Below are 15,612 nucleotides of genomic sequence, written 5' to 3'. Positions count from 1 at the left end.
TTGAAAGTACGGAGTACCAGGCATGCAGTTCTGTGATTCCAAGCAGCAGAAAGGCAGTGAAGGCAGAAAGATCACCTCAAGTTCAAGGTTAGCCTGAACTACACAGTGACACCCTATCTGGAGAACAAACAAACAAAAAAACTGACCAAACAAAAATGTGAAGAGGTGACATAGGATATAAGCATCCTCTCAGGTGACCAGTCCTTGAAGATTTAGAAGGACTAAGAGGGTGAGGCTGGTCCTGTGCAGTGTGTTCTGGAGTTGATGAGTTAGTTTCACTATGTGGTTAGTTTGCAGTAGAGGACAGGGCCCAAGGTCACTCGATCAGCAGTATTCTGTACCTGACTTCTTTCGTGCAAGCTATCCTTCCCAAGGTCAAAATTAATCTGTCTGCAGCATGACCACTTCACTGCCCGTCCCCATTTCCTGTCTCTCTCTTCTCCCCTAAGAGCAGGGATGTTCCCAGCTGAAACAACAAAAGTCACCTGAGCCTCTGCCTATTCCAAAATTCCTGAAGAGGTTGCCAGCGATGAGTCAGAGCATTGGTAGCCCTGTTCACCAAGAACCAGCCAGCCTAGCCTGGGCTGGGGATTCCTGTGAGCCAGAGTTGGGGTGAGGACAGAGGAGGCCAACAGAAGGAAGTCTTTTTGTGCTGTGGCTCCAGACTTCAACCCCATGGGCCCCATGGGGTCTGTGACTCAGACAATACAAACGAGGTGCTTGACACCCATGCACAGTAGAGCCCATTAGAAGCTCAGCCTGGGGGTGGGGGGCTCCTGAGAACCATTGTTCCATCCTTTCCTGTTCCACTGATGTAAGAGGCAGGGCTCATGCTGAAAGCAGGCAGAATGGTGATAGCTTTATTTCCACGGGGGCCACTTTGTTCCAGTCCTTTCAGTATGTGGGTCACAGGCAAGTTCTGAGATTATTCCCATGTTTTCCTGGGATGGACTATACCTGTCTAAGCTTGTGGCTGTGTGGACAGAGGCAGAGAAGGATACTGAGACCCACTATAGACCTCAAATCCTCAACTAACCTCACTAGAAGCTCAGTCCAGGACAGGGATAGAGTGAATAGACACCGTTCATCACTTAGGGAATTTCTGCCGCTGAGGCTCTGTCTGCATCAGTGAAGGCAGTGTATCTTCCCTTGAAGAAAGACGTGGGTGTGTTCCATGCCAACCTCCTCACATTTTGATTAGTTATAAGGGTGCATGTACATACTGGGCTGTGATCACCCAAGGCTGCGATGATCTGATGGAGATCCTGTCATTTCTTGTTCTGTCTACCAGCTCTTCTCAGGAGTTCTAAATTCATGACTTCAGTCTTAATTTCTGAGAAAAAAATCAGGAAATTTCTATCTCATCTGTGTGTGTGTGAGTGTGTGTGTGTGTGTGTGTGTATCAGAATAATGAATTTAAACAAATGAATTGATTTAATTAAAAATTGTTCATTCATATGCAATTATGTATGAGCAGATATGTGGTGAAGTTGCATGATGGTCAGAAAAGAGAGGCTGCAAAGCAGGGGCCAGCATGGCCTTTCTCCAGGGAGAGGTGGGATGATGACTGTGTCGTTTGTACGTGCAGATATCACGTACCACTCTTACTACAATGTGCCAATCATTGTGTTGAGAACTGGGGATCAAAAATAAGTAAGCCATGGTTCCTGACTGCAAAAGCTGATGTTTAGGGAGAGGCAGAGAATACAACAGAAGCATCTAAAGTTCACCGGTTTGGATATGATGCACTTTTATAAAGCTCACGTGTTGAAACATCGTTGGCCCTTGGTAGATCCAGTCATTGAGAGGTGATTGGATCATGAGAGTTTTGATTCATCAGTGAGTTCATTGATGGACTCAGAATCTGAGGATGATGCTAGAAATGATGAAAATTAGGAAGCGGGGGCCGGTTGGAGAAAATGGTTGCCAGGGGCATGCGTTTCAAGAATGTATCTGGTCCTGAGACCATTTTGCTCTTTTCTCATTACTTTCTGTTGCCATTGAGCAGCTCTGCCCCAACTCCTGCTATGATGCTCAGACTCACCAGAGGATCATGGACAGAAACCTCTCAAACAGCAAGCACAAGAAATCTTGCCTTCCTTAAGCCGTGTTCTCAGTTATTTGTTACAGTCATGTAGAACCAATCGCTGAGAGGTGAACGTGATAACCACCACACCACTCAGAATGGACCAGTGTAAGAACAGATGGCGAAGAGCACCTGCATAGGTACCCAAACCAGACCATTCCCGGGCAGGCCACCCATTGAGCTGAGCCTTGAAGGACAAAGGAATTCCTCGGGACCAAGGTGATGGGAAATAGCTGGACATGGTGGCACTCAGCTGTACCTCCAGCACTTGGGAAGTAGAGGCAAGAGGAATAGACATTTGAGAGCAGGCTTGGCTACAAGAGACTGTTTAAAAACAAAAAACAAAACAAACAAACAAAAAAACAACCAACCAAACTGAAGGGATGAGTAGAAGACAGGAAAGCGGTCCTTGCTCTCCAGTTCGTGTGTTTCAGCAAATGAGTGCAAAGTTTCTCACAAAGGGATGGCTTGCACAGTGAGTCATGTTTCCATCTTGGAGGAACACTGTGGCATGAGTCTGTGGGAGAGAGAGGTAGACGGGCAGCAGGGGCCTGCCGTTGTTCCTGTGTGTGTTTATGAGGATGTACACACATGAGTCTGTCTGTCTGCCTGTACATCTGGAGTCTGCACCTGGTGTGCTGCCTGAATGGACTTGTTTTCCACTTGGCAGCCCAGGGGACGCAGAGGATAGCTGTCCCGTTGCTGACTCACGTGTGAGTGGCATGACGACTAGTCAGCAGGTGCTTCCTCCGAGGCCACAGGCACATGCTGCCTGTGAGGTGACTGGCAGGCTGGAAGAATGCCCTTCAGCCTCCAGCTGGTCTTCTTGGACTGTTCTGCTGCAGCTTCAGGGGACTTGACTTGTTGGGATGAGGTTGGCATCGCTCACCAATGCCTGTTGCAGGTGCAGGCCTCAGGGGGGCTGGAGAGACAGTGCGAGAAGCTGAGCTTTCTCTTCAGGGTCTCCACTTCTCTGGGCATCTACTTTCCAGGTCCTGAAATCCTATGCTTGAACTCAATTCTCTAATAGTATGCTATAACTGTGTTATGCCACCCCTTGAAAGCTCACAACAAAGTCTCCCAAAATCATTCATCATATTTCTGCTACCCTATAATGTGGACCACAGAGAAAAGAGGCATTTGGCTCTGTGATTTTAGACATAGAGCAGTATGGTAAGCGGTTATGAATGTGGGATTTAGAGTCCAGATGCCCGGGACAAACGTTCGATTGGACACTTACTGGTTCAGTAAGTTACTTATTCTCTTTGTGCCTCAGTTTCTTTATTTATAAGGCACAGATACTAATATCTCACAGGATTAAATTATGTACAGTTCTCTGGACAGTGCCTAGTATGTCACAAACATTCGGCAATAAACTTTAAAGTGAGTTTATATTCTCTCTAGTCTATCTCTAACTGACTCCATGAAGCCTCGCCATCATTTTGGGTGTAAGCAATCATCTGTAGAATGTAGTCAGCCTTTACTCAAGCATAAGCCATTCCACATCAGCTTATTCTTTTCACCTACTGCGGACCTCTGCTTTCATAGACTTGGCCCACCAAACTTCATTTGCTAAGTAGCAAGATATGTTGACCTATCAAGGTTTCTCTTGGGCCTAATGGAACTCTAGGGACAATGTCCAGCTGAGAACTCTGGGGTCAGATCGGAGGAGCACCCGAGAAGCCTCTGTTCCACTCTAGCTTCAGATATGGGTACCTCCAAAGCAGCATGCAACTCCTTGGTGTTTTAAAGCTCTATGACAGGTGACCAAGGGACATGGAGTAAAATAATGCTTTACATTGACTTTTGAAATGTTCTGTGTCTCTGGTTACCAGTGTCTCTCAGCAGCACATATTAGCCAAGCTTAGGGAAGGACTCATCATGGCTGACAGGGATGTTTTGATCTGATAAGTCAAACGTAATATTTTCTATGTATAAGCGCTCTCTCTCTCTCTCTCTCTCTCTGTGTGTGTGTGTGTGTGTGTGCGTGTGTGTGTGTGTGTGTGTGTGTGTGTGTGTGTGTGTGTGGTATAAGCATATGGTGCTAGTGTGCCCACCAACAGAGGAAGACACTGGGTCTCTGTATGTTATTTCATTGAGATGTGGCCTCTCTTTGAAACTAGAGCTAGTCTGGAGGCCAGAACCGCCAGCGATCCTTCTGTGTCTGTCACACTGGGGTTACAGTCATATGCAGTTGCAAAGGTTTGTGTGGAATCCAACGCAAGTCTTCATGGTTAGGAAGGTGCGTGCTTCTTAACCAATGAGGCTTCCACCCCTGGCCCTTGAAATCTTTACAATGTGTTTCTGAAGTAGTTATTTCCATCTTAGAACAGAAAATAAAATTATAGCCGGAGAAGTGATTTTCCAAGTTCAGGTAGCTAATAATTGACAATAGTGTATAGAACTTCTTACAGATATTAAACCATACAGTTCTTACCTCCCTCTGAAGTAGTAATGATTTCCATTTGGTGCTTAAGCACATCAAAGCTTAGCAAACTTTGAGATATGTTCAAGGTCACAGAGCTAAGAATCAGCCAAGGAGAAGTTGACTCCAAGTCTAATATTGTTTCTTTAACAGCATCTGGCAGCACACCAGCTATGAGATGACGTTTCCCTCCTGCTTTTGGCATTTGGGTGAGCCTTGTGAAAAAGCATTATTATCCAGTGACTTCGTTAGGTGAAAACGTACCTTGGATGTCATCATTGAACATACAGTACTTGTTGCGGTATTTGTTGAGTAGACGGAAGGCATTGGCATTGGCAAAGTCTTCGAACTGGATGAGGCAATTTATTCCGAACCTGTAGAGCAGGGAAAGACAGAGGAAAGAATGTACGATTATTACCTCCTGGAGAGGATCCTGCCTGAACTGGATACAGGGCAAGCTCAGGACAAGAGGTAAGGACAGTCTGTGTACTTCCTCTTATTTTTGTCATCTGGCTGGATCAGCAAGTCCTAGAAGTAGACCTTTGTCTATTCCCTTAGGCATGTAAATGAGAGAGTGTAGGGACCAAGGGCTTCATAACCAACCAAGTCAACCTCAGTGTATCTAATGTGAACTATGGGCTACCCACAAGGCACCATTCTGATGGTAGTAGTAACAGCAAGGCTGAGATGGGACTGACCTTCTCTGCAACCTGTGACCGTCCAAGATCCAAGCAGAAAGCTCGCTCCCAACCCAACAGTGAGCAGAATCACTCTGGATCTGGGAGCTTCTGAAGCCCACTGTTACCATCTCCAGACATTGAGGCTTAGAGTCATTTCACTCCATGCATTCACGTGTTATTCTCTAAGAAGACATAAACAAGGCTGAGGAAGGTTATCCCATGAAGCCACTGGTATCTTGGTAAAGATGTTCCCTACACTCCACGAATCGAAGAACAGTTAGTCAACTCATTGAAAATGTGGATCTCCATATCCATCTCACAGATGACTTTACTCAGGACTGTGGGATGAGGCTCAGGAACCTGCATTTTCAGCAAGCTCCTCAGATGGTTGTGATTCTAAAAGCTAGACAACTAAGAAACACAGTCTTGGGAGATGAAGGCCACGTCCAGTAAGCTGCTTGACATGACTTATTGGAAGTCTATGCCTATTAGATTTCATGGCCTTGAAAAAATAATATTGGGTTTATTAGTGTTTCATTTTTCTGTTTAATAGTTGTTCCTTCTTGGCAGCCAAGAGAGAAGTTGCTAGCTCATTTGTAGGAAGACCTCTCAGCCTAAGAGCTTCACATAGAGGTCTAAGTTCTCGCTGTCCTTTGATTCTAGTGTTTGGTAGCTGTATCTCCCAGGCCTTCTTTGAGCAGTCATCGTATAAATAATTTAATTCATTAGTATATAAATAAACATGTATTAAGATCCCATTACTCTGCTCCCTATCCTGTCTTAGTTAAAATTTAGCTGTCCCCTGGGGCCACTACTTTTCCAACAGTCTTGCAAGGCTGTATGCTCTCTCACACTTGGGATTCTGTTATAACATGGTATTAGTATCCCAGGAATTAATTTGTGATTTCAGGAACACGTCATATTCATTTAGAAATAAGTAGTTCTGATTGATACACACTAGACCAGGAGTCCTGGGTGTATGATAGGGAGAAATGGCCTGCTCTTGCCACAGTGGTGTTGACCGCAAACATGAGGCCTACTTGGGACAAGCTGTGGAGAGATTTATTCCTTTCTTTCTAGAAGGGGCGTGTGGGACCTATTTGATGGTGATGTTCTGATGAGGTCACTGGCTATGAGGGAGTGAAAAGCTCTGACATGACCCAGAAAACACTGCTTTGACCTCCTTTTTTGATCATGGCTTCTTCTTCTGTTGGATATAAATGCCAGCGGCTGGGTAAGCTTGCGTACCTGCCTCATATTTTCTGGAGTCTTAGTCAGAGCTGATGGTGGGAGCACTAGACGGCTTCAGGACAGGAAGAGGGAGCAGAGTAACAGGATGGAGGAGAAGTTTTAAATCACAGATCTAGCTCCAGAGGACTCCAGAAAGGGGGAGAAGAGTGAGGTGTAAGGAACTGGGTTGGATGCTGAGAAGCACATAGCACTGGCCTTGGGCTTCACTGTGACCCTCAGGCGACTTAATGATTTCTCCATGTGTAGCTCAATGGGATGGCAGTAGGGAGGGCTATGACATGTTTCTCTTTGGGTTCCCTTGTACCATTAGTATGATTATCAACATTCCATATTGCTATCTCTGTGTATAATTAAATACAGATTGCCATATTTTTCTAGTTTTTAGAAAGCAGTTCCATAATTTCTTTTAATAATGTAGTCCATGTGCAGTGGTTTGAATAAAAATGGCTCCCACAGGTCCATAGGGAGCAACACTATGAGGAGGTGTGGCCTTATAGGAGTAGGTGTGGCCTTTTTGGAGGAAGTGTGTCATCATCAAGGTGGTGGGCTTTAAGGTCTTATATGCTCATGCACTGTTCAGTGTGGAAGCACTCTCTTTCTGCTGCCTGCGGATCAAGATGTAAACTCTCAGCCCATCTCCAGCACCATGTTTGTTTGTATGCTGCTGTTTCCTGCTATGATAATGGTCTAAACCTCTGAAATTATAAGCCAGCCCCAATTAAATAGTTTCCCTTATATTGTTATGGTCGTGGCGTCTCTTCACAGCAATAGAAACCTTAACTAAGACGCCATGGTATACTATTCTGTTGACAAGCAGTACTATGCACCATGCAACACTCTGTAAGAATATGTTAGTCCTTCATATCTGTAGATTCTGCATTCATGGGTTCAGCAATCCTACACTGGAAATGTTAAAAAACGATTCTTGTCATTAGTTATTAAACAGTGTAAAGTAACAGTTACTGGTGTAGTATTTACAATGTATAAGGTATCATTAGTAATATACACATGATGATTATATAGAACAGTGTATATGTAGATTATATTACATAGGGGATTTGACCATGCACAGTTTTGACATCTATAGGAGTTTCAGAACAAATCTCCCATGGATACAGAAAAACAATTACAGTATGAATAGAAATAATAAATAAAACCACCCACTCATAAACATAATGACACGCCTGTCAAGCCAAAATGTACTGTGAATTTTTTTTTGTTCAGGTCATGAATTGCAAGTATTTGGACTGGGAGTAGGGAACAGAATGTCTTGACATTTTACTATACATAAGACTTTCACTGTTGTTTCACAACTAGCCTGGGGCTAAAAAAATCTGAAGACTTTAGACAACACAACCAGTTATGTGTGTGGATCTTTCCACCACATACTAACATGTACTCATGCACACCCCGTCCTTGAAGCAGTGCTGCCCATTTGGTAAGGTAAAAAGAAGGCAAAAATTATAACTATCTCTATTCAGTGTATTACTGTTCCACATTTCATTACGTTTCATTTAATTGTACATAAGAAGTCTCCCTTGGTTTCACAGAATATAGAACAGAACTCCAACAGTTCAGGCCAATTTAATTCTGACTCAGAATTGAAAAAACAAACAAACAAAATTGAGCCACATGAACCCAAGAGTCTCACAGTGCCAAGCATGTCAGAACCTTCACAAGCCTGATCTTCGTGGGGTGTGTATCCCCAAGGATGCTCCCTGGTCCAGGAATAGCCCCTGTTATGGGGTTTATACACTGACCCCTTCCAGTCTTTGACTAAAGCTCACTTCCACTCCTGTTCTCCCTCTCTTCTACTCTTGTTTGTATCTGCCATTTCTCTTCACTGTGACCTGGGAGCCTGGAGCTGTGTTATCCTATCCCTCTCCCCACCAGCCTCTTCTCTATGGCTTCTGTGATGAGCCAATACTCTCATTCAGTAATTTTTAGAAGAGTAGATACTTGAAACAATTGTTGTGAATTTACCTCCTAACTTGTTAAACAAGTCACAACTTGATTAAGAACAAAGCCAAAAATTCAAAATGAAAATCTAAACGGGTCAAGTGAAAACACACAGCTCTCAATTCAACCATGTATGGTGAAAAACAGGCTTTTATGGAAACATGTTTTATAGAAACAAATGTTAACTATCTATTAAATGCTTATAACATACCAAGAACAAGGGAGAAAAATAGTTGGCCTTTGTGAGTTACCGGCAGCCCGGCAGCACACCAAGCTTTGAATCACACCCTCTGTCTTCATACTACTTTACCATGCACACACTGCTTCCAGAGAGGGAATCCTGAGTGGTTCTAACCTGGCAGGCCTTCGGTTTTATGTTAAAAGTAACCTAGATATAGAGAAGAAGAAACACAGTAGGTAGTGGGGCTTGACCTCTTTCTCAGCTGGGATGATCCACGGATGCAGAAAACACAAAACAGGGAGCCAGAAAAGCTGTTCTCTTCCATTGTCTCTGAAAACCCCGGAGTCTTGCCTGAGTTTCCTTTCTGTTTCTCTGGCTCCATAGTTCCCTATCTGAGACCATCAGAAGGGTTACTTAATGCTCGAGGTTGGACTTGACAAATGTACATCCCTCAGAGATTCTGTTAAGACTAAGATGTTGTGGGGGAGGCAGGAAAGGGCGCCCTTCCTAGGTCCTTGTAAGAGTTGCGCATGCCAAGGCAATCTGGAGCATCAGCCCTTGGGTCCTTTCTGTACGTACACAGGCAGACCAGCAGGTGGCTATATATAATTCAGGAGCAGTCCAAGGATGCCCCACTCTCCTCCCCTCTGGGCTCTTACATTTAAGTCAGTCTTAGCTCAGCCTGTGTCTTTAGTCTTGCCTTGCCGGAAAACACCCTGAACCCGAGAGGTTCCTGCTTACCTGCCCCCATCTGCACCTTTGACCCTTTACCCTGTAGCCCTGGCAACAGCAGAGGACGATCGGATGCTCCTCTCACGCAGAAGTCCTGCCACGGAGAAAGAGGCTCTCCCAAGCCTCCTGTACTTCTCTACTTTTTCTACTTGGCGGTGCAGCTGGGAAGCAGCCTTGAACCGTCATGGAAGCCTCTCCATTTCCAAGGCTAGGGCTCACTTATAGGCACAAGATGATGTGTGGATGTCTGATTTTTCTAACAGGCTGTAAAATGGTGACTTGTGTGACAGGTTAAGGAGACTCAGGCCAAGGACAACAGAGCTGGGCACCTACCACTTGGGGCCAAGCCTCTTTGGGATGAGGGGATCTGAGGGGTTTTCCTGCACAGAGGTGCAGAGAGGAGTGCTGGTGAGAGCAGAGCATTCCAGAGGCCACAGTCGATTTTTGCTCCAGAGACCAGGGCCTGCCGTTTTCTCAACATCTGGTCTGACCCTTTCAGGCCTGAAGACATATGACGGAGCTGGAAGGAACAGGTGAGCCTGCTAGGCCTGCATGTGAATCCAGTGACTGAATTCAAGACAGGATCCTATTCTCAAGTGAGCCTGCTCCGTTTTCCCTGTGAAAACCACATGCAGATCTCTCTTGGCCTAGTGCCCACTGAAATTACCAGTCATCACCCCATGGAAAATTATTTCTTTTTTTTTTTCACCCAGAAACTAGAACTGGCAGAATCATGAAACTCCAGGTCTTTAAAAATTTATTTTACACATTCCATTAAACTCTATGCCCTTGAAATGCTCTCAGATAAATTTCCTTAGTAAAATAAGTTTGGATAACTCTTTATATTACACATACCAGACGTAGTGTGTATTAAAGGCTTTGAAAAGCTATGCTTCAAGAAAAAGGTTTAACCCAGCAGTCTCTAAATGTATTGACCAGAGACTTCACCTTGATGCACCCCCCCCCCCTTAGCTGGAGCAGAGTGCTCTTTGAGAGACTTTGAGATTCCTGCACAAAGGAGTTTGTGCAGTTGGGGCTGGGATTCAGGGCAAAGCCCTCTCTCTGTGGAACTACTGCATTCCGTTGCTGGCCAGGATCATACAATGACTGTTCTCACCGTAAGTTGGCTCCCCTCTACCCCAATTCTCCACATCTTTCTGAACACAGCCCCATATAGGGCCCTCAGTTCCAGGTACCAACAATAACTAAAGTACAAGAGTTCATGGATTTTGAGGTATGGAAGGAGCCAGAGGGGGAAGGGAGGAGAGGAAGTGATTTGGGCGTGCTCATCAAGTTCTCAAAAATAAAATAAAAAACATTTCCTCATGCTGGGTAGTGGCGGTTCATGCCTTTAGTCTTAGCACTTAGGAGGCAGGTGGATCTCTGAATTTAAGACAAGACCTGGTCTATAAAGTGAGTTCCAGGATGGCCAGGGCTACACGGAGAAACCCCAACTTGAGAACCAAACCAAACCAAACCAAACCAAACCAAACCAAACCAAACCAAACCAAACCAAACCAAACCAAACGAGGTTTCCCTCTAAAGAGGTTTCCTCTGCCTTTGGGAGCCAGGTTCACGTCACAGGAGTGCTCAGTTGTCCCTAGCCTAAGTGCTCAGAAGCCATCATATCTCTAGACACTGCGCATATGCTGTTGCTTCCAATCCACTGTGGACCTTTATATGTGGCTTTGCTTCAGCTGATGGTTCTCTCTGTATAGGTTTCTTTGTGACTAGGACAACTCCTATTCGAACTGCAGGGCCTGTCTCCAACACCATCTGCATTCAGGAGTCTTTCCTAGCCTATCTTTCAGGATACTGTGAAATCTGTAGGGACCTGTATAGGCTCAAGACAACTCAAGACCAAGTTCTCAGCATAAAGGAGATTTATTTGCCTCAGAGGGACAAAGGGCACAGAATAAGAGACAATGACCCTGATAGAGTATGAGGGAGAAGGGGAAAGAAGCAAGGGAGGGTGCAGTGAGGTATTTATTGGGGTAGGTGACAAAGAACTGTCTCCAAATAGAGAGAGACAGACCTAACCCATAGGCGAATGACAGCTTATAAAGGTAAAGGGGGAAACCTCATGTTAGGATGAAGCATTTCATTTTAATTGGCCATGCTAATTAGATGAGCCAAAAGGGTTTTTGGTCTTTGAAATGGAACACAGGGCCCCTAATGAAGGATCTAGAGAAAGTACCCAAGGAGCTAAAGGTGTCTGCAACCCTATAGGAGGAACAATGATATGAACTAACCAGTACCCCCCCCCCCCCCCCACCAGCTGTGTCTCTAGTTGCATATGTAGCAGAGGATGGCCTAGTCAGCCATCAATGGGATGAGAGTCCCTTGGTATTGAGAAGATCATATGCCCCAGTACAGGGGAATGCCAGGGCCAGGAAGCAGGTTGAGGAGCAGGGTGGGGGCGGGTATAGGGGACTTTGGGGATAGCATTTGAAATGTAAATGAAGAAAATATCTAATAAAAACATGACAAAAAAAAAAGAAAAGAAATTTAGCCTCAAAGTGGGTATGGATGGGGCCCATCAGAAGATGCAAGACTAAAGGATGGGAAGTGTACACAGGAGATAAGTGGGGTAGATTGAATGAAAACTAAGGGATAAGGGCTGAAATGAAGGAGAGGATGGGGGAGACCCTAAGGAACTGGGAGAAGGTAGGAGCTAGCCCAGCTGAAGTGGGAAGTTGTGGTCAGATATCACAGAGCAGACACTAGCTGTCTCACTACAATTCAGCCACAGACATATATGAGTATGACTGTTCTAGAGGTGATGGGTCAGAGGTTGAAGAGCCATTCAGAAGAATGCCAGGGAAACGAATTCATAGGTAAGGAAGCAGGATGCCATAGATTAGATACAGTGGGCCCACTGAGCCTAAAATTCCTCCAAGGCAAAGTGAAATGAAGCCCAATGAACATCTTTGAGCATACGAAGGACTATTTTGTGGGCTGGGAGTTGAGCTGAACTTATTTTGTGCATATCCAATGGACAAACGAAAGAGAGACCCAGATTCTAGCGTTAGGTAAGAGAGAGATTTCAAACCAGGGGCAGACTGAGAGTGTTCAGACCACTGGAAATGATTTTGTGGTCACCATGGCTTCACTTGGTGAGAAACTAGTGGACAGAATTCCAGCCTGGAGTATGATGGAGGACCTCAGAGGCCTTCCATTTCCCAAATCCCAGACTGGGAAAGTCCCTTGTGTGCCTGCCTGGAAGCCAGACTAGTGGGCTCCTTGTACCGACATTGTGACATCACTGGGGGGATGTTATTAGACGCGTTCTCACGACCGGCCAGGAAGAACACCACAGACCAGAATCTTCTGCGGCAAAGCTTTATTTCTTACATCTTCAGGAGCCAGGGTGCAGGAAGCAAGAGAGCAAGAAGCAAGAGAGCAAGAAGCAAGAGAGAGAGAAAACGAAACCCCGTCCCTTTTTAAGGAGAATTCTCCTTCGCCTCGGACGTGTCACTCCCTGATTGGCTGCAGCCCATCGGCCGAGTTGACGTCACGGGGAAGGCAGAGCACAAGTAGTCATAAGATACCCTTGGCACATGCGCAGATTATTTGTTTACCACTTAGAACACAGCTGTCAGCGCCATCTTGTAACGGCGAATGTGGGCGCGGCTCCCAACATCTCCCCCTATCCTTTTAATAAGAGCAAATAGGCCACCCATATTAATGAGAGTGGAGATAGAGGTCAAATCCCCAGTGTGTAGGTAAAGGAGCCATGTACAGGATTAGCTCTTAGGCTTACAGGCTTTTACCCAGAGCAACCCTGACCTGTTCCCGTGTCGTTTTGCCTGGGGGAAGGGAACTAGGACACTGAACCTTCATGAAAGATGACATGTCTCCCTAGAATAGGCTCATATATGCCGCAGAGCCTTTCCATTGCAGTGCTTAGCCTTGCAACTCTCTCGGGCTGCTGAAGCACACTCACTCTATCCCGTGCAATGAGACTAGCCTCGTGGGATATAAGAGCTGAGTGGCCAGCGACCTATTGCCTAAGCATAGATAACCATATATCAGGGGGAGCTCCATGTTCTAGTCCTGCAAGCGCCTGGGCAATAACCACCTTGTCTCTCCTAGTTTGGGCCTTAAGCTTACAGACCAATCAAAGAAGCAACACTAATCCACAGCAAAGTGTATCTCCAAATAATATTAATCCCACCCATTTTTTAAAGAAAGAAAATGCTGAGGAGATCCAATTGGGTAATCCTTTGGTCAGCGACAGGTCCAAGCGCGTGGAGTTGACCTGAAGTCTCAATTCCCGAAGGATCTGTTCAAATTCAGCCATCCAATTCTGTAACATATACTGAAAAAGACTTTTTGACAAATTAGCTGCCCTAGTAAATTTAACATACTGAATGGAAGTAACACACAATCCCGGAAACTTTTGTTCACATCCCTGCTGAGTTATTTGTCATAATACATCTAGTTGTATCTGGACAAGATCTATGAGTTGATTAACCAGCATGAGACCTCTCTGTATCTTGACATTAGCTGAGGCCTGTTCATCTATGACTGTAGTCACTGAGGCTGACAAAGTGTTAATGGTGTCAGTCATCTGGACCTGTCCAGACAGAGCCAAGGCTGTCTGAATTAAGGCCAAACCCAGTTCCCAGTTAGTGGTAAAAAAGCAGGAGAATACTTGAGCATTATACATCACCGTCATTGGGAGTGGAAATGTCGACATTATCCCCCAACGCTGCTCTCTCTTTATTATTGACGCCCTGGACATCACCAAGACGAGGGACATTAGTATTCCCTTGGTCAGTCTGGATTTTTCGGGTGAGTCTTTCTGGTACCCAAAATGGGTTGTCTTCATTCTGTGGGAAAACACAGATAGCTCCCCTGGATCTTATCAAGATAGGATCCGGGCCATACCATTTATTATCAAGGACATTTTTCCATTTAACCATCTCATTGGGCCTATCTGGCTCTGAACAATGACGTTCAGCCGCAGTATGGCCATGAACATCAATATTTAAAAAATTGAGTGTAAAGAGTGCCAAAGACACCGACACTCTTGGTGCTCGGGGTACAGTCTCCTCAAAAGTTCCCCTCTTCTGTTTTATAAGATAGGCTTTGAGGGTGCGATGCGCACGCTCAACAATACCCTGTCCTTGAGGGTTGTATGGAAGTCCAGTCAGGTGGGTTACGTCCATCTGACGGCAGAACTGTTGGAATTTTTGAGACGTATAAGCTGGTCCATTATCAGTCTTAAGGAGTCTGGGTTTCCCCCAAGCACTCCATGCCTCAAGACAATGTTGAATCACATGTGAGGCTTTTTCTCCGGTTAACGGAGAAGCAAACATGATGCCAGAACATGTGTCAATGGACACATGGAGATATTGAAGTTTTCCAAAGGAAGAAACATGTGTAACATCCATTTGCCAGACCTGTAGAGGTCGAATACCGCGTGGGTTAATTCCCACATGAGGAACTGGCAAGAACTCACAGCAGCTTTGACATTGAGTAACAATGTCACGGGCTTCTTTTCTTGTCAAGGAGAAACGACTGCGTAATGTTTCAGCCGTCACATGAAAATTGTTATGAAAGTTTCTTGCAGCCTCTACCGGGGATGATAGGGCAGCAGCCACCACTTTAGTGGCCTTATCTGCCAAATCATTTCCCAGAGCCATGGGGCCAGGTAGGCCTGAATGGGCTCTAACATGAGTAATATAAACAGGAGATCTTCTAGATAACAAAACTAATTGTATCTGCTGAAAAATATTGGCAACTCTACTGGAAGGCTTAATCACTCCAGCCACTTCTAAAAGATTTACTGCATTTACCACATAACAGGAATCTGACACAATATTAAGGGGTTCTAAAAAGGTTTTTAAAACTTCTAAGACCACTAAACATTCTACCACTTGAGGTGAATTTTCATTATATTGTTTGGATACCACTTTACCATTAGCCACATAGGCACCTATGCCAGTTTTTGATCCATCAGTATATACCACAATCCCCTTTTTAAGTGGGTTTCTTACTGTTATTTGTGGAAACACAACAGATTGATTTTGGGCAAACTGTAAGATTGGATGCTTTGGATAATGGTTATCTATTTTTCCTGAAAAGGAGGTAACTAAAACTGCCCAATCATTAGATGCGGCTGCCAAGGTTTGAACCTGTGCAGCGGTATAAGGTACAATTAAAAGATATGGACTTTGCCCAAAGTGGGTGATTGCTGCTTTTAGACCTTTAAGGGCAAGCTGTGCAATTGCATCAGGATACCAATCTATTATTTTAGCTGGGGATACGTTTGGATGGATCCACAACAATG

General features: G+C 44.9%; 1 protein-coding gene across 7 annotated transcripts in view; it reads right to left on the bottom strand.

Moving 5' to 3' along the window:
- The window catches only part of Me3 (malic enzyme 3, NADP(+)-dependent, mitochondrial), a 222,076-nt gene that overhangs the window by 15,778 nt on the left and 190,686 nt on the right, over window positions 1–15,612 (bottom strand). For 5 of the 7 annotated variants that reach the window (XR_003946371.1, XM_006507189.4, XM_017321926.2 and 2 more), the window contains one exon: window positions 4,776–4,885. Coding sequence is in view for 6 of the 7 variants with exons in the window: in XM_006507189.4 (XP_006507252.1) it covers window positions 4,776–4,885 (110 nt within the window). In the remaining variant the exon portion in view is untranslated. Of the gene's footprint in view, window positions 1–4,775; window positions 4,886–5,209; window positions 9,208–9,241; window positions 12,615–15,612 lie in introns of those variants that run through there. The other 2 variants (XM_006507194.4, XM_006507192.4) reach the window with 2 other exon arrangements.

The sequence above is a fragment of the Mus musculus genome, chromosome 7 (assembly GCF_000001635.26).
Source record: "Mus musculus strain C57BL/6J chromosome 7, GRCm38.p6 C57BL/6J".
In the NCBI taxonomy this organism is placed as follows: domain Eukaryota; kingdom Metazoa; phylum Chordata; class Mammalia; order Rodentia; family Muridae; genus Mus; species Mus musculus.
This window is presented reverse-complemented; position numbering and strand designations above follow the sequence as displayed.